Below are 25,732 nucleotides of genomic sequence, written 5' to 3' on the forward strand. Positions count from 1 at the left end.
TAACCAGGATTATTTTTCTACTCTAAAAAATATACGCTAACCTACTATAGAAAAAATATCTTCCGTTTAGAAACAATTTTATTGAATATAATTACAACAATAATAATCACTGATTCAACTTATTTTCCTCAATATATTTCACCAGTGTATCTAATGCAGCTTGAAGTCTATTTATATGCACAATGTTCAGTTTCGCTGCAAAGTATAATTGTTCCTCCAATTTAAATTTGCTCAAAGATATCACATATCTTGCATACATATCGTCCCATTCATGGCTTAGTCTACATCCTTTTGTTAATTCCACTGCCACGTTTGGTACTCTCGTCCTTGTATCATTGCTGAAACCTGCTTTACCACCAAGCTCCAATAGTGTAAACGTACCACTCATTTTCTTTGCGAATATCGTCTCAAATAATAATAAACTGTTCTCTCTCTGAATTCAAGTCTCTTACTAATATGAACTACAATGAAAATCACTCCTTATATTTGAATCCAATTACTATACTAATAAAGTTACCGTATATGGAGAAGCCTCTATATCTGCTCTCTCTGATTGTTCCAGAAAATAGGTGTTGGCTCAGAAATCTGTCTGGTTGCATTACACAATCTCGTCCCTGAATATCTAGTTCCAAATATAACATGTACGATCACTTTATAGGGTTATGATATGGAGGGTTTGCTCGTTTTATACAACATGTCTTAGGATCAATAGTATCAATACTACTTACATAGCGATTTCGGTTTGTTTCACATTTCATTTCCTCGTTTATAATTGCTTCGACTTGTTTTAAGTTTGATATTTTTCATCAAACTTTTGTATTTCGTATTTATATTTATAGCTAATTTGGGCTCGTCTTAAGTTTAAAATTCCCTATTTACTTTTCACGGAAAAGTTGCGTTTTTTAAGTTAACATTTACTAAGTAGAAACATAAAGTGGTTGTGAAATATCGGTAGAATGCCTATTCAAACGGATGCTGAAAGCTCTAGTGTACCTTTTAAGCAAACCAGGCCATGCACCAAAAGCGTCAATTGAGCGGACAGGGGAGCTTCTGCCTCCAAAATATTTGCCCCCACCCCAGATTTGAGAAATACCTTTTCGGAGTATTTTTTCATCGAAAAAATATTTTTTTTGTCTCTTCATAGAAAGAAATCGAAAAAACGATAAATTAACCCCCCCCCCCCGCTGGACATCAACAACTACATTCCCTGCCCTAAATTTTCTTGAAGAACGTCACTACCATGCACAAAAAAATATTTTTCAGCTAATTTATGGAGCAACAATTTTCGCCAGGAAAGAACCAAAATGCTATCGAGTGAAAAATTCTGAATGAGTCAATGGATTTAAAGTCTTTATGAAAATACATAATTAGCCTCCCAGAAATCAGAGGTATACGCATTCGTCCATAAAGAAATTAAATTCATTAAACAGATTTGCAACTTAAAGTAAGAAGCATTGCTAAAACTTAAACCGAACACATAGACCGTTAAATTAGAATAATAAGCTGTCTTAAAAAAGAAATCTAAAAAAACTTCAGTGTGAAGAGCGAGGTGTTGAAGAGGGGACAATCCCCCTCATACACGTAATAATTTCTGTTCGTTTTAAGTTTTAATGTTGCTCCTTACTTTTAGTTGAAAAAACTTTTTTAAATTTCTAATCGTTTTTTAAACAATGCCGGGAAATCCAGCCCCCTCCAGTGAAAATTCCCTTATCCCACGAAAAATTCCTCCAACACTATCGGTAAATAACCAATAGCCTTCAATAGCATGGGCTAAGTTCATAGCTTGCAGCCCTTCCCTCGGGGGCTATGAACAAGTACGTATCTAGGATATTTTTCTTTTTGGAGGGAAGGGGTTTACAAAAAAAGAAAATACATAAAAATTTGTTTATATTCTTTTTGTTTCGATTTTACGAGTCGGACAAACCTTTCGGGGGGAGGGGGTTCGACCCTACCCCTTGGATATGGCCTTGACTGTGGGTGGTCTACTCACCATCAAAGATATGGATATTAGATCTTTCGTCTATGCTGAACAAACAGGCTATCTCATAAATTCAATCAGGTAACTTTGGGGGGAAAGGGCGTAGGAGGGGGCTAGCTGCCCTACAATAGGGGGCTACATTTTTGGTCACTTAAAAGGGCGCTAGAACTTTTGATTTTCGATCAATTGAGCCCTCTCCTGACATTCTAGGATCACTGGTTCGATGCATTTACCCCTAGAAAAAAGAAGTTAACACACTTCAGTGATCTTTCTTCTGGCAAAAAAAACAAAAAATTCTACATTTATGTATGCAGGAGGTCGAAACCTCTACAATAGGGATCTCTCGTATGCTGAATCTGATGGTGTGGTTTTCATTAAGATCACTTGATTTTCTGGGGGTGTTTCCTCCCTTTCTTGAAATAGGAAGGATTTTGAAATAGAATTTTTTGAAATAGAACTAGTTTTTTGAAGCCAATCGGATTAAGTTTTATGCTTTGTTATATTGCGCAATTGCGACTGAGTGCATCCCGATAAATCAGCTGTTTATTGTATTGATAGCTGATAACTTGGATTTTTGGATTGTTATTGACTATATTTGATTAGTTTATCTTATTTAGAAGGACTTTTTTAGTGTAAAATTGGCAGTTTTAAGGCGTGTGCGTTAACGTGCACTGTCAGTACCGTGCAGCAAAGGCAGGTGGCCAGACTTCACACAGGTTGGATTTGAAATCCACTCGGATGCATTAGTGAGGCTCGGCCCTCACTTAAAGATAAGTCTTTTTGTCTTGTTTATCGGCGTATTCTAATTAGATTTTTAATAATCATGCAGCGTTTCGAGCAGTTTGATGTTGCGCTGGCTAAATTCAATAACTACCCCCTTTGGCCAGTAAGAGTTATTCAGACTGGAAAGGAATCAAAAGGGAAGCCTACGTACCTCGTTTTTTGCTACGGAAGTTACGATGAATTCAGGCTCATTGATGCGAATCTTCAAAAATACGACCCAAAAACGACTGATTCATCCTCACCTGCTGTTAAAAAAGCATTTGCCGACCTTGCAAATACTCCTGAAATTTATCAGACTCTTTCGAAGACAATTTTAGCCTTGAAAGCTAGAGGTAAAGTTATGTCCACCTTGGTATCTTCCAGCATTGCCCAAATTTATGAGCAACTAGTAGCTACTGAAGCCCAGCTAGAGAAGACAAAAAGTGATTTGCTTGGCAATATTACACAGAAAAGGACTGAAAAGTTTAATGGTTCAAGGTCAATAAAACAGCCTGCTGAACTAATAATCAGCCAGGTTCATGATGCAATCACACTCGAGTTTAATCTGAAGTTTGCAGAAATTGAGCAGGCTTTAAAGGGTCTGAGAACTCAAATTGAGAACCTCGATGACAGAATAATTCGAATTGAAACAAAGCTGGATGATTTTGATCAGGAGTCCCTACTCGACAGCCTTGTATTTCAAGGGATCAAACAGTTACCCAGTGTGGAAAGTCGCAGGGCAATACTTCAAATTCTGAACAGCAAAATGTCCCTGACTGAACTCTCGCCTTCTGATCTGATCAATGTTTACCATCTCCGCCTGAATAATCAGGCCCCACAGACTGAAGAAAGTTCTACTAGAGTTGCTCCGATCATTGTTAAATTTTCTAGCAAAGATATAGCCCGAATAGTGTTTAAAGCAAAAGCTAGACTTGCATCTACTGGTATTTTTATATCGGAGTCCCTAGCAAAGCGTCGCCAGGACATTCTGAATGCGGCTAAAGACATTTAAGGTCCGCGTAATGCGTGGTCAGATCAGGGTCAGATATTGGCAAAGCCTAGTGTAGGGTCAGCAATAAAGAAAATAGGGTCTATTGCTGATTGCATTTACTATTAGAAGTTATGATTTGTTTGTTTGTTTCTTTTCGTTTTCGTCTTTTATATATATATATATATATATATATATATATATATATATATATATATATATATATATATATATATATATATATATATATATATATATATATATATATATATATATATATATATATATATATATATATATATATATATATATATATATATATATATATATATATATATATATATATATATATATATATATATATATATATATATCTATTATCTATTTTTGACGCAAGCAAATCCCCACAAAACTTGATATTTGGTTTTTGGAAAATAGGGACGGAAGGATCGGATTGAGCTGAAATTTTGAGGATAAGCTCCCAGGCCCCAGGAAAACTTATCCTCCAAATTGCAGCCCGATCGGACAACGTTAAAGGGGGGCTATGGTGGGGAAAATTAACATGGGCTCTTATAGGAAAACGAGGTTTTTCGTAAATGTTAATTCGGGGGATAATTTTTTCGGTCTGAAAATGTCAAAAGGCCCTAAAAGGTCAAATTCCTCTTCAAATGAGTCCTCAATCACCCGGATCCGTTGCCAACTGTGGCCTGTAGGCGGGGCTGATAAAAAAAAGAAATGAACTTTAAGTGGCTATATTTGTTTTTTGGAAAACAAATCGGATTGAGCTGAAATTGCGAGGATAAGCTCCCGGGCCCTAGGAAAGCTTAACCTCTAAATTTCAGCCAAATCAGACAACGTTAAAGGGAGGCTGTGGTCGGAGGGTCGAAACTTCCGGCTCACTTTTACCCATGAAGATAAAGTCAGAGGGGGGTGAAATTTTGCACGTTTCTTAGTTGGAGCTTGGGCTACAAAATGCGATCACCGCTGTCTCTCTGTGACCGCTAGGACCGGAAATCACTTAACATTGAGGTGGGTCGCCTCTTTAAAGAGGCACAAGAGTGCCTCCTTGATACTCAGGGTCTATGCTCATCGATTGATCAGTTGAGGCAGATAGTTTTTGATGGGTAACCCGACGTTATCGGATTATGTGAAACTTTTCTTAATTCTAGCAATGGAATGATTTTAAATATACCTAGTCGCAGAAGGATGGCAAAGGGTGGACTGTATATTTCTGACATTTTTCCCTATATTGTTCGAAGCGATCTGTCAAGGAATGACGAAGGGGTTTTTGAATCCCAGTTTATTGAAATTAATTTAAAAAATAAGATTTGATAATTGGTAATGTTTATAGATCTCCCAGTGTATCAGTCCCTTCTTTTCTTCAGGTCCTTGATGAGGTCTTGGATTTAATAGGCAGACGTCCATGGGAGACTTTAACTTAAATCTAATTGACATGGCTTCCTCTACTACGGTCGATTTTCTCTCAGATATGCTCGCTGCTGGGGTTCTACCAACAACCTGTATTCCGACACGTGTAATTGATGCGTCAGCATCTTTGATTAATAATATTTTTTCGTCTCTTAATTTGTTCCAAAATTCTGTTGTAGTGAGTGATGTTTCAGACCATTGTCCTGTTTTTTCTAGTTTTATCCTTGAAAATACATTGAATAGGGACACTCTAGCATCTGCTTCAGCTTCTTTTAGGTTTGGTTTGAATGAAATGATCCGCCTTAGATCTCATTTAGCTGAGAAGCCATGGAATATTTTTGGTGAGGATAATGATTTCTGTTCAAAGTTTGATTCCTTTTATGAGTCAGTAAAGGAGTTTATTTTTCACGTATGTGCTCTGTCTCCTTCTACTTCTAGCTCAAAAAGATCTATTCCTCTTAACCCATGGATGACCACTGGTCTTCTAAAGAGTTGGAGAAGAAAAAATAATCTTTGCAAAGCTTTTAAGGCAGCAAAGTAATCTTTGAGTGCTGAACGTCTTCAGCGATTCAAACATTACAGGAATGTTTTCAGTTCTTTATGGCAAAAGGCTAAATTCCTTTATTATCCCAAAAAGTTCTCGGATTGTGGGAGAGATATTCTAAAAACCTGGCAAGTGATCAAGTCCGTCCTGACGCGTTCTTCTCAGGCTCCTTCTATCCCTCCAATTATTGTAGTTAGTGATATGATTGTTGAGGGTATTTCATCTGTTCAAGAAGCACTTACATCTTATTTTTCAAATATTGGGAAAACCACTGCTTCTTCAGTCAGGTCTTCACAGTCACAACCAGATTACAAATCTTATCTTGGTCCGCCTTGTCTCAAATCGATGGTGTTATATCCTGCTTCTGTTGTTGAAGTAGCCAGGATTGTAAATAGCTTGAAGGGTTCTTCGTCGTCTGGCCCTGACTTTATTCCAACTATGGTATTTAAATTCATTCTTCCTTCAGTCATTTCTCCATTGACAAAGCTTATAAATCTTTATTTTGAAAATGGGATTTTCCCCAGTTTTCTTAAGCGAGCTAGAGTAATTGTTCTATATAAAGGTGGACCAAGAAGTGATCCAGCCAATTATCGTCCTATATCTTTGCTGTCTGCTTTTAGCAAAATTTTTGAAAAGACCATGCTTTCCCGTCTAGAGGCTAAAAGATTTTTTCATGATTTTCAGTTTGGCTTCTGAGCGAAACATTCTACGGAGCATGCGTGTGGAACTCTTTTGAATTTTTCCACACCGCGCTTGACTCTGGTTTGATTCCTGCAGCTATATTCCTAGATGTCCGTAAGGCTTTTGACTCTTTAACTCATGAGATTCTGCTGTATAAGCTATCAAACAATGGTGTAAGAGGACAGGCTCATGCTTGGTTTGATTCCTATTTGTCAGGCAGAACTATATCCGTAGACTCCCTTTCCCGCTATTCGTCTGAAGTTGAGTTTGGTGTTCCTCAAGGCTCTGTTCTTGGACCGTTTCTGTTTTTGATTTATGTTAATGACCTTATAGTTGCGGTTAAGAATCAAAAACCTACAGTGTGCTGTCGCCTATGTCATCCTGAATCTTTCTATGCTAAAAAAAATCCATGATCTCAGGATGTGGACACTCCCATTATTTTTGCTGATGACAGTACCATTGGTAAGTAGAGGACTAAGTACCATTTTGCGTACACTATGTTCCTTCCTGTGCTATTTGGGGAGATTACGTTCCTTGGCACCTTTCCAGAGCATGAACTTATGGATTTGCTTGGTTTATGTTCCTTCCTATGTTATTCTAAGGGTTTATGTTCCTTCCTATGCTATTCTAAGGGTTTATGTTCCTTCCTATTCTATTCTAAGGGTTTATGTTCCTTCCTATGTTATTCTAAGGGTAGATTATGTTACTTCCAATGCTATTCTAAGTGTTTATGTTCCTTCCTATGCTATTCTAAGGGTTTATGTTACTTCCTATGATATTCCAAGCGTTTATGTTACTTCCTATGTTATTCTAAGGGATTATGTTCCTTCCGCTGCTATTCTAAGGGTTTATGTTCCTTTATATTCTAGTTTTCGGTTTTTCATTACTTCCTGTACTACTCTAAAGGTTAACGTTACTTACTTGGAACTTATACGTATTATAGTTCATTCCTATTCTATTATAAGGGTTTATATTACTTCCTATGTTATTCTAGGGGCTTACGTTCCCTACTACGCTATTCTAAGGGTTTATGTTCCATCCTATGCTATTCTAAGAGTTTATGTTCCTTCCTGTGCTATTCTAAGGGTTTATGTTCCTTCCTATGCTATTCTAAGGGTTTATGTTCCTTCCTATGCTATTCTAAGGTTTTATGTTCCTTCCTATGCTATTCTAAGGTTTTATGTTCCTTCATATGCTATTCTAAGGGTTTATGTTCCTTCCTATGCTATTCTAAGGGTTTATATTCCTTCCTATGCTATTCTAAGGGCTTATGTTCCTTCCAATGCTATTCTATGGGACCTCTACACGTGATTAAACACGTTTTGAAACTACATGCTATTTGCTTGCCTTATGTTCCCTTGGTACCTTTCCAAACAAAGCGATAAAAAAAACATGTCTAGCAACTTCGTTCATCGTGACAGTGTATAAGGTTTGAAACCTACGCCTGAGGCACTTCAGTTTCACGTGGACATTGCAAAAAGCGAGATTTTTTGGACAATTGCTGAACTCGAGAGTAGTTTGTTATTTATAAATCGTTGTTAATTAAGAAATTGGATACTACAATCAGAAATTTTTGATTGATATTTGTAAAAAGGGATAAGGGATTCGTGAATTGGACTGTATGAACGACCTTATTTGAATAATATGGAAAAAACAGAGCTAAATAAAATTTGCGAATTGGATCGTATGAAGGTGGAGAAAAAGGGTTAAAGTGATTAGCACTTAAGGTAAACTCAATGGCGTTTGAACAGTGTTGTCAGTTTAAAATAGAGCCTAACGTTATAGTATACTAAAAAGTTGATACTAAGAGAGCTGTAGATTGTAAGAAAAGAATTTTGATAATTGATAGCTTTACCTCTTCGATGTGTTCTGTATAATACACAAGTGGCGTTTGAACAGTGTTTTAAGTTAAAAATAGATTCTAACGTTAAAGTATACTAAAAAGTTGATGCTAATATAAATGTAGATGGCAAGAAAAGAATTTTAGTAATGAAATTCAGAACAAACCTTAGAAATCCTTGCAAATCAAGTAGTAAGGTGTATGTGAGTACGAACCATCAAGGATCATAAGCACCAACGACCCTAACCAGCAGAGACATCAACCCCCCAAAGGTCCCCTATCCCCAAACTCAAAGGGCGCCCCCTCCTCTCCAGCTTTTTGCCCCCTCTCCCCATTTTTTTGTATTTTTTTAATTTAGTTTTTGTTTATTTTTTTATTATTTTTTTTAACATGATATATTTTTTCAACTTTTTTTACATATCTTCAAATGAGATGAAACATACTTAAAACACAACAAAAAAAATCATAGTTACATTCTCTTGATTTTTCAAAGTTTATTTTGGATTTCTTTCGTTGAAATGCAAGAGTTGGAATATTTCAGTAGTGTTTTTCCGTGGTTTACCTTGTCACAGTTACATTCTCATGATTTTTCAAAGTTCATTTTGGATTTCTTTCGTTGAAATGCAAGAGTTGGAATATTTCAGTAGTGTTTTGTTATGGTTTACCTTGTCACAGTTACATTCTCTTGATATTTCAAAGTTCATTTTGGATTTCTTTCGTTGAAAAGCAAAAGTTGGAATATTTCAGTAGTGTTTTGTTAGGGTTTACATTATCACAGTTACATTCTATTGATTTTTCAAAATTCATTTTTGAATTTCTTTCGTTGAAATACGAAAGATGGAATATTTCAGTAGTGCTTTGTTATGGTTTACCTTGTCACAGTTACATTCTATCGATTTTTCAGAGTTCATTTTTGAATTTATTTCGTTGAAATGCTAGAGTTAGAATATTTCAGTAGTGTTTTGTTGTGCTTTACCTTGTCACCCTTACTTTCTCTTGATTTTTCAAAGTTCGTTTTGGATTTCTTTCGTTGAAATGCAAGAGTTGGAATATTTCAGTAGTGTTTTGTTGTGGGTTACCTTGTCACAGTTACATTCTCTTGATTTTTCAAAGTTCATTTTGGATTTCTTTCATTGAAATGCAAGAGTTGGAATATTTCAGTAGTTTTTTGTCGTTGTTTACCCTGTCATACTTACATTTTATAGATGTTTCAAAAAGTCTTTTTGGATTTATTCCATTGTAATGTAGAAGTTGGAATATTTCAATCGTGTTTTGTCGTTCTTTAGCTTGTCACACTTACATTTTATTAATTTTTCAAAGTTCATTTTGGATTTCTTTCTTTGAAATGCATGATTTGGAATATTTAAGTAGTGTTTTGTCGTGGTTTACCTTGTCATAGTTAAATTCTCTTGATTTTTCAAAGTTCATATTGAGTTTAATTTATAGAAAATCAATAATTGCGCTATTTAGGTTGAGTCTTGACGTGGTTTAGATAGTCACAAGCGAACTCTATCAATTTTTCAATTATCAAGTTTGATTTCTATAGCTGAAAAACCAGAGTTGGATTATTTCAGTAGTGTTTTGTCGTAGTTTACCTTGTCACAGTTACATTCTCTTGATTTTTATATTCTTCTTGATTTTTCTCTTGATTTTTCGTGCGCGCACGTAAGCTAACCTAACCTTACCTATGGTTTTTGACATTTCCGACTTTTGATACAAAGGATGGCAAAGGATGTTGATAAAAAAAAATATTCACTCTATCACTTAGATTTTGTCAATTTTAATCTATGTATCCGAGAAAAGGATGTTGATGTAGAATTTAATCACACTGATACTTAGATTTTTTCGATTTGATCCGACATATCCGATAAAGGATGTTGTTAAAGCTTTTATTCATTTTGATATTTAGATTTTGTCAATTTTTATTCGATGTTTCTGACACAGGATGTTGATAAAAAAATTATTCACTCTGATACTTATATTTTATCAATTTTATTCGATGTATCTGGCAAAGGATGTTTATAAAAAAAATTATTCATCTGATACTTAGATTTTGTCAATTTTATCCGACATATCCAACAAAGGATGTTGATAATGAATTTATTCACTCTGACACTTAGATTCTGTCAATTTTATTTGATGTATCTGAAAAAGGATTTTGATATAGAATTTATTCTCTCTGAAACTTAGATTCTGTCAAGTTTATCCTATGTATCCGAGAAAAGGATGTTGATATAGAATTTAGTCACTCTGATACTTAGATTTTGTCAATTTTATCCGAAATATCCAATAAAGGATGTTGTTAAAGCATTTATTCATCTGAAATTTAGATTTTGTCAATTTTATTTGATGTATTACAAAGGATGTTGAAAAAAAATTTATTCACTCTGACTCATATATTTCATCAATTTTATTCGATGTATCTGGCAAAGGATGTTGTTAAAAAAATTATTCAATCTGATACTTAGATTTTGTCAATTTTTGTCCAACATATCCGACAAAGGATGTTAATAATGAATTTATTCACTCTGATACTTAGATTTTATCAATTTTATCCAATGTATCTGGCAAAGGATGTTGATAAAAAGTTTATTCACTCTAACACTTAGAATTTGTCAATTTTATCCTATGTATCTGAGAAAAGAATGTTGATATAGAATTTAGTCACTCTGATACTTAGATTTTGACAATTTTATCTGACATATCCGATAAAGGATGTTGTTAAAGCATTTACTCATTCTGAAATTTAGATTTTGTCAATTTTATTTGTTGTATCTGACAAAGGATGTTGATTAAAAAAATTATTCACCCTGACATTTAGATTCTGTCAATTTTATCCGATGTATCTGACAAAAGATGTTGATAAAAAAAATTCTTCACTCTAACACTTAGATTTTGTCAACTTTTTCCTATGTATCCTAGAAATGGATGTTGATATAGAATTTAATCACTCCCATACTTAGATTTTGTGAAATTGCTGTATCGTCTGTCTAGGAAGCGCCTTCAATCGATAATGAATGTTAATAAAGAATTTGTTCAATTTTTTTTCATAATTTCCTGAATTAAATGTCTGTATTGTGTATCCAAAAGGTGAATTCAAGAAAGAGTTTGTTACTTACTTATTTACTTACAATTTTTTTTCATAATGACATATCCAACAACGGATGTTGATAAAGAGTTTATTCATTCTGATAGTATTTTCGTGTTTTTTGCAAGCCATTCGTACTATACCTTAAACGCATTCAGATATTTCCTTGATAAGAAAATTTTGTCCGACATATCCGACAAATGATGTTGATAAAGCATTAATTCAGTCTGATACTTAGATTTTGTCAATTTTATCCGATGTATCTGACAGAGGATGTTGATAAAAAAATCATTCACTCTAACACTTAGATTTTGTCAATTATATTCGATGTATCTGAAAAGCATCCCTCATCCAAAGGCAAACACCCAACCGACAGATCCTCAGAAAAGATGACTACCGAGCCGCAGATAAAGAGGTAAAGAAGAGTGTCAAAGAAAAGACAAGTGAAATTAACATTAACGAAAAGAAGTGCAAGCAGAAGAGGCGGCGAAGAGAGGTGATTCAAGAGCTGTCTATAAAATCACTACTGAGATTACTTGAAAGAAATCCTCTATTCAACATAGACCAGTAACAGACACCGCGGGTAGCCTACTAACACAGCAGTTTGACGTAAACGAAGTTAGGTCCAGTCACTTCGATAAGCTGCTAAATAGACCTCCACTAGAGGATCCCCCAGAGATCCCAGCAACAACACTGTTTTCCCTAGATATCAGCACGGATCCGCCGTCATCCACTGAAATTATAGCAGCAGCAAAGAAGCTGAAAAATGGGAAGTCGCCTGGCGAAGACAGGATATCTGCGGAAATGATCAAAGCGACTGTTATGACCTGCATCAAGTTCTGGACAGCGTTGTTCGCAGTAATCTGGACGACCGCTAAAGTACCTTCGGATTGGAAACGCAGCACGCTTGTGAGGATCTTTAAGAAAGGCGATACGTCCTTCCCAGGCAACTAGCGAGGAATCTGCATGCTTTCCATACCTAGCAAACTGCTGACGCACATTTTACTGCAGAGAATCAGCTCGCAGCTCGACAGACACCTTCGCGACGAGCAACATGGATTCAGACCGAACCGTTCATGTGCAGACTTGATATTCACTCTACGGCTACTGACGGAAGAAAGCAGAGAATGGCGCTCAAAAATCAATATGATATTTATCAATTTTGAGAAGGCATTTGACTCAGTAGACCGCCAAAGTCTGTGGAAGATCCTACTGCATTACGGAATCCCTGAAAATATAGTTTCACTGATTGTTGCGTTTTATGAAGATAGCGAGTGCTGTGTAAAGACACCAGATGGTCAAACTCATTTCTTCCGCATTATGTCAGGAGTTAAGCAAGGTTGCGTCTTGTCACCGCTACTTTTCGTAATTCTCATTGATTACATACTGCGAAGTACAAGCACAGACGGTATCTAGCTAAATCCAGAAACACGCCTGAGTGATGTAGACTTCGCTGACGACATCGCCGTCCTAGAATCATGCAAGCAAAGACTCCAAGAACTCCTTGACAAAGTGAGGGAGAGAGGCGGCCATGTCGGCCTAAAAATAAATAATGAGAAAACAAAATGCATGGCTATCACAGATTCACCCCTGAGCATCACTTGCGGAGACCAACACATAGAGCAAGTTGTCCATTTCAAATACTTGGGAAGCATAATAGAAAGTACCGGATCGACCACAAAAGAAGTGCTCAAAAGAATCGGCCAAGCTAATGGGGCCTTCAATAGATTACGGAAAGTGTGGGGGTCCCAAAGCTTCTCTATACGGATAAAGTTACGACTCTTCAATAGCAATGTTATGCCAGTGCTGCTTTACGCTGCCGAAACCTGGCACCTGAACCAGGAACAAGAGCTAAGAATACTTGCTTTCGAAAACACATATCTCAGAAGAATTCTCAACATCCGTTGGCAGCAGAGAATAACAAACCAATCCATCCGTGACAAGACTGGCCAGCCTCTTGTGACACATATTATAAGAGTCCGCCGATGGAGATACCTTGGCCATGTACTATGTATGGACAATCTCCGACTACCAAATGCAGCGCTCCATTGGCAGCCATCGGGTCCACGCCGCAGGGGAAGACCCAGAAACACCCTGTGTTGAACGTACCAGACAGATCTCCGTAACCTGCACACATCAATCCAACCTCAGTGGGAGGACATACTTGCAGCAGCAAACCGGCAGGAAGATTGGCGGCTCCTTCTTGATGCCCTGGATGCCTCTGGAGGCACAGGTGGATCTAAGGTCTAAGGTATCTGACAAAAGATGTTGAGAAAAAAAAATTCACTCTGACACTTAGATTTTGTCAATTTTATCCGACATGTCAATTTTCACTGACATATCCGACAAATGATGTTCATAATGTATTTATTCACTATGGTACTTTGATTTTGTCACTTTAATCCGATATATTCAAAAAAGGATGCTGATAAAGCATTTATTCACTCTGATGCTTAGATTTTGTCAATTATATTCGATTTATCTGACAATAGATGTTGGTATAAAAAAATTTATTTACTCCGATACTTAGATTTTTTTAATTTTATCCCAAGTATTCTAAAAGGAGTTGTTGATATATAATTTAGTCACTCTGATACTTATAATTTGTCAATTTTATGAAAAATATCCGATAAAGGATGTTTCTAAAGCAATTATTCATTCTGTAATTTAGATTCTTTCAATTTTATCTGATGTATCTGACAAAAGATTTTGATAAAAAAAAAATATTCACTCTGACACTTAGATTCTGTCAATTTTATCCTATGTATCTGACAAAAGATGCTGATAAAACAAAATTTATTCACTCTAACACTTAGATTTTGTCAACTTTTTCCTATGTATCTGAGAAATAGATGTTGATATAGAATTTAATCACTCCTATACTTAGATTTTGTGAAATATCTGTATTGTCTGTCGAGGAAGCGACATCAATCGATAATGAATGTTAATAAAGAATTTGTTAAATTTTTTTCATAATTTCCTGAATTAAAGTTCTGTATTGTATATCCAAGAGGTGAATTCAAGAAAGAGTTTATTACTTACTTACTTTTTTACTTACTTACAATTTTTTTCATAATGACATATCCAGCAACGGATGTTGATAAGGAATTTATTCATTCTGATAGAATTTTCGTGTTTTTTTCAAGCCGTTCGTACTATACCTTAAACGCATTCAGATATTTCCTTGATAAAAAAAAATTTGTCCGATATATCCAACAAATGTTGTTTCCAACTCATGCATTTCAACGAAAGAAATCCAAAATGAACTTTGAAAAATCAACAAAATGTAAATGTGACAAGGTAAATCACGACAAAACACTTCTGAAATATTCCAACTCTTCCATTTCAACGAAAGAAGTTCAAAAATGAACTTTTAAATATCAAGAGAGTGTAACTGTGACAAGGTAAGCCACGACAAAACACTACTGAAATATTCCAACTCTTGCATTTTAACGAAAGAAATTCCAAAATGAACTTTGAAAAATCAAGAGAATGTAAGTGTGACAAGGTAAACCACAGCAAAACACTACCGAAATATTCCATCTCTTGCATTTCAACGAAAGAAATCCACAATAAACTTTAAAAAGTCAATAGAATGTAACAATGACAAGTTAAACCACAAGAAAACACAACTAGAACATTCTAAATCTACAACTTCGACTAATGAAATCAAAAATTAGCTTTGAAAAGTGAGGCAACTTTTACTTTGATAATGTTAGCAAAGGAACAAACTCCTGAAATTTTCATAATCATGCAGTTCTATGCAAGAAATCCAAAATGAAATTTTAAAAAAAATGAGACACTAACTGTGACAAGATAAACCACAACAAGACACTACTGAAATATTCCAACTCTTGCATTTCAACGAAAGAAATCCAAAATGAACATTGAATAATCAAGAGGATGTAGCTATGACAAGCTAAACCACAACAAAATACTACTGAAATATTCCAACTCTTTCATTTCAACGAAAGAAATTCAAAAAAGAAATATGAAAAAATCAAGAGAATGTAAATGTGACAAGGTAAACAACAACAAAACACTACTGAAATGTTCCAACTCTTGAATTTCAACTAAAGAAATCCAAAATGAACTTTGAAAAATCAATATAATGTAAGTGTGACAAGGTAAACCACTACAAAACACTACTGAAATATTCCAACTCTTGCATTTCAACGAAAGAAATCCAAAATGAACTTTAAAAAATTAAGAAAATGTAACTGTGACAAGATAAACCACGAAAAAACACTTCTGAAATATTCCAACTCTTGCATTTCAACGAAAGAATCCAAAATTAACTTTGAAAAATCAAGAAAAAGTAAGTGTGACAAGGTAAAGTACAATAAAACACTACTGAAATATTCTAACTCTAGCATTTCAACGAAATAAATTCAAAAATGAACTCTGAAAAATCGATAGAATGTAACTGTGACAAGGTAAACCATAACAAAGCACTACTGAAATATTCCATCTTTTGCATTTCAACGAAAGAAATTCAAAAATGAACTTTGAAAAATCAGTAGAATGTAACTGTGACAATGTAAACCATAACAAAACACTACTGAAATATTCAACTCTTGCATTTCAACGAAAGAAATCCAAAATGAACTTTGAAAAATCAAGAGAATGTAACTGTGACAAGGTAAACCATAACAAAACACTACTGAAATATTCCAACTCTTGCATTTCAATGAACGAAATCCAAAATGAACTTTGCAAAATCAATAGAATGTAAGTGTGACAAGGTAAACCACGACAAAACACTACAGAAATATTCCAAGTCTTCCATTTCAACGAAAGAAATCCAAAATGAACTTTGAAAAATCATGAAAATGTAAGTGTGACAAGGTAAAACAGGACAAAACACTACTGAAATATTCCAACTCTTGCATTTCAACGAAAGAAATTCAAAATGAACTTTGAAAAATCAATAGAATGTAACTATGATTTTTTTTATTTGTTTTAAGTATGTTTTATCTCATTTGAAGACAATTAAAAAAAAAGTTGAAAAAATATATCATGTTAAAAAAATAATAAAAAAAATCCAAAAAATGGGGGGAGGGGGCCAAAAACCTGGAGGGGAGGGTGGTGCCCTTCGAGTTTGGGGATAGGGTACCTTTGGGGGGTTGATGTCTCTGCTGGTTAGGGTCGTTGGTGCTTATGATCCTTGATGGTTCGTACTCACATACACCTTACTACTTGATTTTCCAGGATTTCTAAGGTTTGTTCTGAATTTCATTATTAAAATTATTTCTTGCCATCTACATCTCTCTTAGTATCAACTTTTTAGTATACTATAACGTTAGACTCTATTTTAAAGTGACAACACTGTTCAAACGCCACTTATGTATTATACAGAACACATCAAAGAAGTAAAGCTCTCCATTATTAAAATTCTTTTCTTGCCATCTACATCTCTCTTAGTATCAACTTTTTAGCATACTATAACGTTAGACTCTATTTTAAACTGACAACACTGTTCAAACGCCATTGAGGTTACCTTAAGTGCTAATTACTTTAACCCTTTTTCTCCATCTTCATACGATCCAATTCGCAAATGCTATCTAGCTCTGTTTTTCCCCTTATTATTCGAATAAGATTGTTCATACAGTCTACTTCGCGAATCCCTTATCCCTTTTTGCAAATGTCAATCAAACAATTCTGATTGTAGTATTCAATTTTTTAATTAGCAACGACGCATTAATAAGAAACCACTCTCGAGTTAAGGCAATTGTCCAAAAAATCTCGCTTTTTGCAATGTGCACGTGATACTGAAGTGCCTCGGGCGTAGGTTTCAAACCTTATACACTATCACGATGAACGAAGCTGCTAGACATGTTTTTTTATCACTTTGTTTGGAAAGGTACTAAGGGAACATAAGGCAAGCAAATAGCATGTAGTTTCAAAACGTTTTTAATCATGTGTAGAGGTCCCATAGAATAGCATTGGAAGGAACATAAACCCCTAGAATAGCATAGGAAGGAACATAAACACTTAGAATAGCATAGGAAGGAACATAAACCCTTAGAATAGCATAGGAAGGAAAAAAAACCCTTAGAATAGCATAGGAAGGAACATAAACTGCTAGAATAGCATAGGAGGGAACATAAACCCTTATAATAGCATAGGAAGGAACATAAACCCTTAGAATAGCATAGGAGGGAACATAAACCCTTAGAATAGCATAGGAAGGAACATAAACCCTTGGAATAGCATAAGAAGGAACATAAACCCTTAGAATAGCATAGGAAGAAACATAAACTCCTAGAATAGCATAGGAAGGAACAAAAATCCCTTAGAATAGCATAGGAAGGAACATAAACCCTTAGAATAGCATAGGAAGAAATAAACCCTTAGAATAGCATAGGAAGGAACATAAACCCTTAGAATAGCATAGGAAGGAACATAAACCCTTAGAATAGCATAGGAAGGAACATAAACCTTTAGAATAGCATAGGAAGGAACATAAACCTTTAGAATAGCATAGGAAGGAACATAAACCCTTAAAATAGCAGCGGAAGGAACATAAACCCTTAGAATATCATAGTAAGGAACATAAACACTTGGAATAGCATAGGAATGAGGATAAGCACTTAGAATAGCATAGGAAGGAACGTACACCCTTATAATAGCTTTGGATGGAACATAAACCCCAAGAGTATCATATTAAGGTTCATAAACACTTAAAATAGCATGGGAAGGAACATAAACCATTAGAATAGCATAGGAAGGAACAAAAACCCTTAGAATAGCATAGGAAGGAACATAAACCAAGCGAATCCATAAGTTTATACTCTGGAAAGGTGCCAAGGAACGTAATCTCCCCAAATAGCACAGGAAGGAACATAGTGTACGCAAAATGGTACTTAGTCTTCTAATTTGGTACTGTAGTAGGAACCAAGTCTGAGATGCTTCCCAAATTAGTTGACCTTTTTGAGAGAGTTGTTCTTTGGTTTGATGCAAATTGCCTTCCCCTAAATGTTGCTAAGTCAAGTTTTCTAATTTTTTCCCGTATTTCTCTGGCGTGCCCTGAGTTAACCAATATCCAGCTTTCAAGGTGCTCTCTCAGTAGACCTAAGGAACGATATGTCTGATTTCTTGGTATTCTTCTCGATGAAAACCTTTCATTTAAGCATCATATTGGACTAATTAAAATGAAGATCTCAAGGAGTCTTGGAATTTTGAGGAAGCTTAAACTCATTTTTCCTGGATCAGTTTTAAAAATTCTGTTCCATTGCTTAGTTCAGTCCTACGTCTCTTATCGCCCTACAATATGGATGTCAACTTTCCCTTCTTTTTTTAAACCACTTTCTAAGTTATATGATAAGGCAAGAATGCTTATACAGGAAACAGATTACTCTACTCCCAACCCAACTAGCCTATTACTAGATTTGCAGTCTCCCTAAATTCTTTCGTACGCGTCTTTTACTTTTTATCAAATTCATGGTAATGTTCGCACAGTCCTTCAAACTACTCCTTCTTTCATCGCTGAGAGGTCTTCGCGTCATCTTCGCTATCCAAGGAATATTAATATTTTATTTACTCCATCTGTGAGGTCTGACTTTTATCCATTAACTGCTTGTCATATCGTTTGGAATAGCCTACCCGAGTCAGATCAGGTAGTTTAAGCCTACCTGAGAATGTCACTCGTTTGGTAGTTTCAAAAGGATTAAAACATTTTTTTTAATATCTTGATTTTTCATGTTTAAATTTATTATTATTTTTTTAGTTTTATTTTTTTTTTGGGGGGGGGGGGGTGACTAGCCTCGGTTGGAAATGTTTGTTGTGAGGGGTAATGAGTTGGTCTATTATTTTTTGTGGCTTGGTTTCAATTATATTTTTGGAATTTGGTTTAATGTATAGGATTGTCCTACATCTTTTTTTTTTTGTTCGGGGGTGGGGACTCATAAAAATCGCATTTTGTTTGGGTCTTTTAGTTATTGTTTTTTTTTTCTTCTCTTTTTTGTTTTGTTTTGTGTGTGTGTGTGTTGAGTCTTTGAAAGGTTGAAATGCATTTTTTTGAAATTACCTTTTTTTTTTTTTTTTAGTAGTGTTTATGCTATTTATGTTTTTCCCCTGTTTTTTTTTTTTTTTTTCCTGGCCATAGAACCTTACGGGGGGTTCTATATTGAAGTGTTTTTGTCGTAAATTTATTGGTTGAATAAATTGATTGATTGATTGATCATAGGGTAGCCCACATGGAATAAATTGATTGCTTGGTAGTCCCCTGTTTAGTTTCTGATTTTTTTCTCTCTCTTCTTTTTTTATGTGGATCTTTGTATTTTATTATTTTTTTCTTGTTTATTTTTTTTTTGTTTATTTATTTAATTTTTTTTCTTGTGTTGAGTCTCTTAAAGGTGTGAATGTATGATGCTGAAAATGTTTTTGTTTTTTATGTATTTGCTTCATTTTGTTTCTCCCCTGTTTTTTTTTCCTGGCCATAGAGCCTTACGGGGGAGTTTATATTGAAGTATATTTTGTTAAGTTTATTGATTGAATAAATTGATTGAAATTGATTGATTCTCAGGCTCGTGACTTTTGATGGGTGACATTAAACTTGATGAAATTTATATATTTTGAATAAGCATCTAAATTTAATTCTTTTGAACTATCAAAGTTGCAGCGGTAGCTAGAAACCTTGTAAGAGATCACTTCCCCTAATAAAAATTACAATAACCCATAACTCCTAAAAATAGAGTCAGATAAAAAAAGAATTACACTTGTAGAACCGTCTTGTCCGAAACCCTATATAAGAAATTTACCGTCTCTTGGCTTCAACAACAAGGAAAATATATTGGCTTGAAAATCAAGAAAAGTGGCTACAACCACGATATTCAGATATACGGCATCTTTTTTTTTCTCTTTTTTTCTTTCTTTTCCTCCTCAGATAGCTTGGCACCGGAACATCATAGAGAGTTGTTTAATGGCTCATTTTTAAAGGAAATTGATGTAGTTAAAGATCTTTTGTACTAAAAAATATTATTTTTAATAAAATCAATTTTTTACTAAAAACTGCATTTTTCTATAATACTGCAGCTGTTTATGTTATTAACATCAGGAAATTGTCTAATCTACGTGCTTTTGTAATTAGAAAAATATATTTAAAATAAAATCAACATTTTACAAAGAACCTTTACCATTATAAAAAGCATATGGACATAGTTAATGAAAACGCAGTAATTTTTTGGGGGTTTTACCAAAAAAATCTGAGTTGTCAACTGAAAATAGAATGATTCCAGGAAATTTTAAATAAAATAATTTTATTTAACTGCCAACTGCAAAAATATTTATGGTGTCTGAGCAATACTTTAAATCTTATAATTCAAACCAGAAAAAAAACACCTGAAAATTATAAAATTGGTTTTGTTTTTTTGTTAGGTTCTAACTACTCGACGCGTGTGTTTTTTTATTATATAAGGAGGGTGTTAGAATAATTGTTATCAAGACTATTCTCAGAGTTTCGGTTACCATTGAGCCCTGTCGCTCCTTAACTACAGTTCGTTACCGCGAACTGTTTGATATAATTTCCCATACAAAATAAACAGCGATTATATAGAACTACATTTAAGCTTCATTTGACTGAGTAGATTTATTGGAAGTAGCATTAGAACAGCGGTATATAGTTACACCTGACGAATTGGGGGGTGGGGCTGTCAATATTTCTATAGCTTGCGGAAGGGGAGAGAGTGGGGTTTCTAGGGGGCGTTTGATACTCCTTTACCAAATATATTTTTGGAGTTTTTGACTTTTATGTCACTCTTCGCTTTCTTTTGATTAAATAATTGTTGTTTTTTTAACTGAATAAAAGAAGACAATTTTTTCTAATGAAATGTAATGCCACAACTTCAAGTGAATAGGAACTATCCTATATGTGGGGGAGGGGTGAAATTTTAATCCTTCACCCTTTATGATAAAGTTGGAATTTCTTTTTCAATTAATCCACTGTGAACACTTTAACACAAGATCAATCCAATAAAATATTTTAGATTTTATCATGACATTTCAAGAACCAAAGTAATCGTTATGTGTTTTTTTTTTTTTTTTTTTTTTTTTTTTTTTTTTTTTTTACAAATAAAACTTTCCAATTTTTGAGGTTTTGAAGGGCGATCAGTAATCAAAATGATCTTATTTCTGAACCGCTACACTAGCAAATAATGGTAGGACCAGGAAAGCACTAGTTAACTTTTAGTGCATAGAGCAGGAAGCTTGAGAGGGTTGAGGGGCTACATTTTCTCTTATACATAAATTAATTTCTGCTAGTTTTTAATTTTTAGATTCAATATATATCTTATTTGCCTATGGATATTTTTATATGATTAGCTGAAGAGAGGATCCTTTTACCGCCGTAAAGGGAACTTAAAGGCGATCTGTAAGGCTAGTTATTGACTTTCAAGGTTTTCAAGGGTTCTACACACGCCTTTCTGAGAAAAGGAATATGATCATTTATCAGATCATTTAGGTCATCGTTTTCAAACAGTTCGTGGTAACGAACTGTAAGTAAGGAGCGACCCGGCTCAATGGTAACCGAAACTCTAAAAAACGATACCAATAGATACATCAAAAGAATCAGATTTTAATTCTGATTTCAAATATATAAGTTTCATTAAGTTTAATCTTATCCATCAAAAGTTACGCGCCTGAGGAAAGTTGTCTGATTTTTGAAAACAGGGGGAAAAACCCCCTAAGTTATAGAACCTTAATGAAAATCACACCATCATACTCAGCGTATCAGAGAACACTACTGTAGAGGTTTCAAGCTCCTATCTATAAAAATGTGGAATTTTCCTTTTTTTGCCAGAAGAAAGATCACGGATGCGTGTTTATTTGTTTGTTTGTTTGTTTTTTTTTTTTTTTTTCCCCAGGGGTGATCGTATCGACCCAGTGGTCCTAGAATATCGTGGGAGGGCTCATTGGAACGGAAATTAAAAGTTCTAGTGCCCTTTTTAAGTGACCAAAAAAAATGGAGGGCAACTAGGCCCCCTCCCACGCTCATTTTTTTCCCAAAGTTACTCGATCAAAATTTTGAGATAGCCATTTTGTTCAGCATGGTCGAAAATATGATAAAAATGTCTTTTAGGATGACTTGATCCCCCAAATTCCCCAGGGGGAGGGCTGAAAGTTATGAACTTTACTCAATGTTAACATATAGTATTGGTTATTGGGAAGTATACAGACTTTTTCAGAGGAGATTTTTTCTTGTAGGTGGGGGAAGGAGAGGGTCGGGGGCTATATGGAAGGATCAGTCCAAGAAGGACGCGGTCCTGGGGGACGGGACAGTGCAATGACGGGGGCGCCGGATTTCCCAGCATTATTAAAGAGAAAGATCAGGAATTAAATAAAAAAAAACAAGTTTTTCAACTGATCAACTGATTGTGATTAAGAGGTCATTTTTAAAGAACTGGAAAAAAAAATTCGAACTATAGTTTAAAGAGCAGGGTATTGACTAGGGGGCGAACCCCCTAATATACGTGTTAAAAATTTATGAATATAGAAGTTCGTTACGTAAGTTAATTCTAAGTTACGTATATTTATTACTAATAAAAACGTTCGTAAATAAAATTAAACAAGTTTCGAGAAAGCCATTTAACCAAATATAATATGCAAATTTTGTTTTAATTATTCATGTACGGTGAGCCAAAATCAAAACCTGCATTAATTCGAAAACGTTCAAAAATTAAATAAAAAAAACAAGTTTTTTTAACTGAAAGTAAGGAACGACGTTAAAACTTAAAACGAACAGAAATTATTCCGTATATGAAGGGGGCTGTCCCCTCCTCAACGCCTCGCTCTTTAAGCTAAAGTTTGACTTTATCACAACTCTATTTTTTTAAAAAATAAAAAAAAATTTATCGTAAAGAGCGCGGCGTTGAGGAGGGGACAGCCCCCTTCATATACGGAATAATTTCTGTTCGTTTTAAGTTTTAACGTCGTTCCTTACTTTCAGTTAAAAAAACTTGTTTTTTTTATTTAATCCACACTGAGAGGCGCGCCTACCTAGGGAGGCGCGGACTAGTCTAACGGGAGCCGCAAAAATTAGTCACAGTGAATAATTTTCCAAATTACTGCTGAAGTTTTGCACGAAAAAATGAGAGAAGAAATGAAAAAATACCATCGTGCATTATCACTTATAGTGCAACTAAACATTTCGTAACTCAGCACCCACCCCGTATTATCATCATCATTCCTTCAAAATGAAAGTATGTAGACCTTTTACCGTCCTAATAAAGATAATATATACGCATAATTCCCTGACACCTTTTTTGGTGAGCACATGCATCCTCATTACAAACTCAGATTGAAAAGTGAACGAAAGATATATTGAAGAGTTTGATATGTTATGGAATCACAACGGAAGTAGCCATGCAGACAGGGTGAATTTTGTTATTTCGAAAAATTCAATCAAGAAGTAGGATTTTGCAGTCAGACAGAAATTAAGATAAGGTAATTTAGTCTAAATGTAACTGTACACAGAGCCGTTCATAGGGCTGGTGATGTCTGGGAAAAAATTATTTACAGCGATATTGCAACTAGACTGTAATAAGATCTATAATCTTATTTATTGTTTTAAAAAATAAAGTCGTGCGACAGATTCAAACTTTGGCGTACAGAGCGAGGTATTGAGGAGGGGACAGCCCCTTTCATAAGCGGAATAATTGATTTTCGTTTTAAGTTTCAATTTTGTTTCTTGCTTATAGTTTGAAAAAAAACTAGTTTTTTTATTTAATTTCTAAACGTTTTTGAATTAATGCAGTTTTGATTTTGGGTGACCGTACAAGAATGAATAAATTAAAATGTGTATGCTAATTTAACTTTTTTGGTTAAATGGCTGTCCCGACATTTTGTTCTGACGTAACTTACGTAACGAACTTATTCGTATGTTTTTATTACGTATATTAGGGAGTTTGCCCCCTAGTCGATACCTTGCTCTTTACGCTAAAGTTCGGATTCTGTTGGAATCACAAACCCCTGAATCACATAGGCCGGTTAATTAGAATAGATAGCTCTTTTGAAAGTACTAAAAAAAACTTTGGCGTAAAGGGCGAGGTATTGACTAGGGGACGAACCCCCTCATATACGTCATAATTTCTGTTTGTTTTAAGTTTTAATGTTGCTCCTTACTTTCAGTTGAAAAAACTTGTTTTTTATTTAATTGCTGATCGTTTCTTAATAATACTGGGAGATCTGGCGCCCCCTTTATAGAAATGTCCCTTCTCCCAAGGAAACATCCTCTATGGAAGGATCCTCTCCCGTAACCCGCTCCTCTGACACCCCCCCCCCCATCAGAATACCTCCTGAAACGTCTTTATACTTCAAATTAACCAATACTATACGTAAACAATGGGCAAAGTTCATAACTTCCAGCCCTTCCCCCGGGAACTGTGGGGGATTAAGTCATCCTCAAAGACAAATTTATTAGATTTTCGACCATGCTGAACAAAATGTCTATCTCAAAATTTTGATTGGGTGACTTTGGGAAAAACATGAGCGTGGGAGGGGGCCAAGTCGCCCTCCATTTTTTTTGGTCACTTAAAAAGGACACTAGAACTTTTAATTTCCGTTCAATTGAGCCCTCTTAAGATATTCTAGGACTACTGGATCGATACGATCACCCCTGAGAAAAAAAAAAATAAAAATAAACACGCATCCGTGATCTTTCTTCTGACAAAAATACAAAATTCGACATTTTTGCAGATAAGAGCTTGAAACTTCTACAGTAGGGTTTTTTGATACGCTGAAACCGATGGTGTGACTTTCAATTAAGTTCTATGATTTTTCGGGGGTGTTTCCCCCTTTGTTCGAAAATAAGGCAAATATTCTCAGGCGTGTAACGTTTAATGGGTAGAACTAAACTTAATAAAACTTATATATTTGAAATCAACATAAAAATTTGATTCTTTTGATGCATCTATGGGTATCAAAATTCCGGTTTTTAGAGTTTCGGTTACTATTGAGCCGGGTCGCTCCTTACTTAAAGTTCGTTACCACGAACTGTTTGATGAGGCCATATAGGCTACATACATGTGCAAAAGTTTTAATTTATTGGCTTCACCGGATGTTATGAGCCACTGTTGGTGAAAAATAGGCACAAAAAAAGTAATGGTTTTACCAAAAATTTACAAAACCTTTTATGGCTATGGCTATAACTGGTTTTACCAGGGTAGGAGGGAGTTGAAACCCAATTTAGAAATTGTGTAACAATTTAACACAATTTACAAATTGTATATTTTGAAACAATATTGAATGGGGAAATAGACAGACCTGGAATTACCAATATGCCGACCAGGCCCGGGTCTAGGGGCGCACAATGCAAGGGGTAGCTATAAAATATCACTGAGTGATTTTTTTTTCTTATAAAAACTGGACTCTGCCGGTCCAGGGGACGGCAGAGTACTGGTGCATTCCTCCTCCGGTGTTGCTTTAAA

At 34.9% G+C, this 25,732-nt stretch overlaps 1 protein-coding gene and 1 pseudogene across 1 annotated transcript in view; both read left to right on the forward strand.

Moving 5' to 3' along the window:
• The first annotated feature begins 2,801 nt into the window (after window positions 1–2,801).
• On the forward strand, window positions 2,802–3,857 carry LOC148951344 (uncharacterized; annotated as a pseudogene).
• A 1,324-nt stretch (window positions 3,858–5,181) lies between these two features.
• Window positions 5,182–25,732, forward strand: part of LOC148951345 (uncharacterized) — a 77,926-nt gene continuing 57,375 nt past the window's right edge. The window contains exons 1-2 of the mRNA XM_089091074.1: window positions 5,182–5,273; window positions 11,873–12,167. Of these exons, the coding sequence (XP_088947200.1) occupies window positions 5,182–5,273; window positions 11,873–12,167 (387 nt within the window). The remainder of the gene's footprint in view (window positions 5,274–11,872; window positions 12,168–25,732) is intronic.

Source organism: Artemia sp. Qi Xiang Cuo, chromosome 6 (genome assembly GCF_049724085.1).
Source record: "Artemia sp. Qi Xiang Cuo chromosome 6, ASM4972408v1, whole genome shotgun sequence".
Lineage (NCBI taxonomy): Eukaryota > Metazoa > Arthropoda > Branchiopoda > Anostraca > Artemiidae > Artemia > Artemia sp. Qi Xiang Cuo.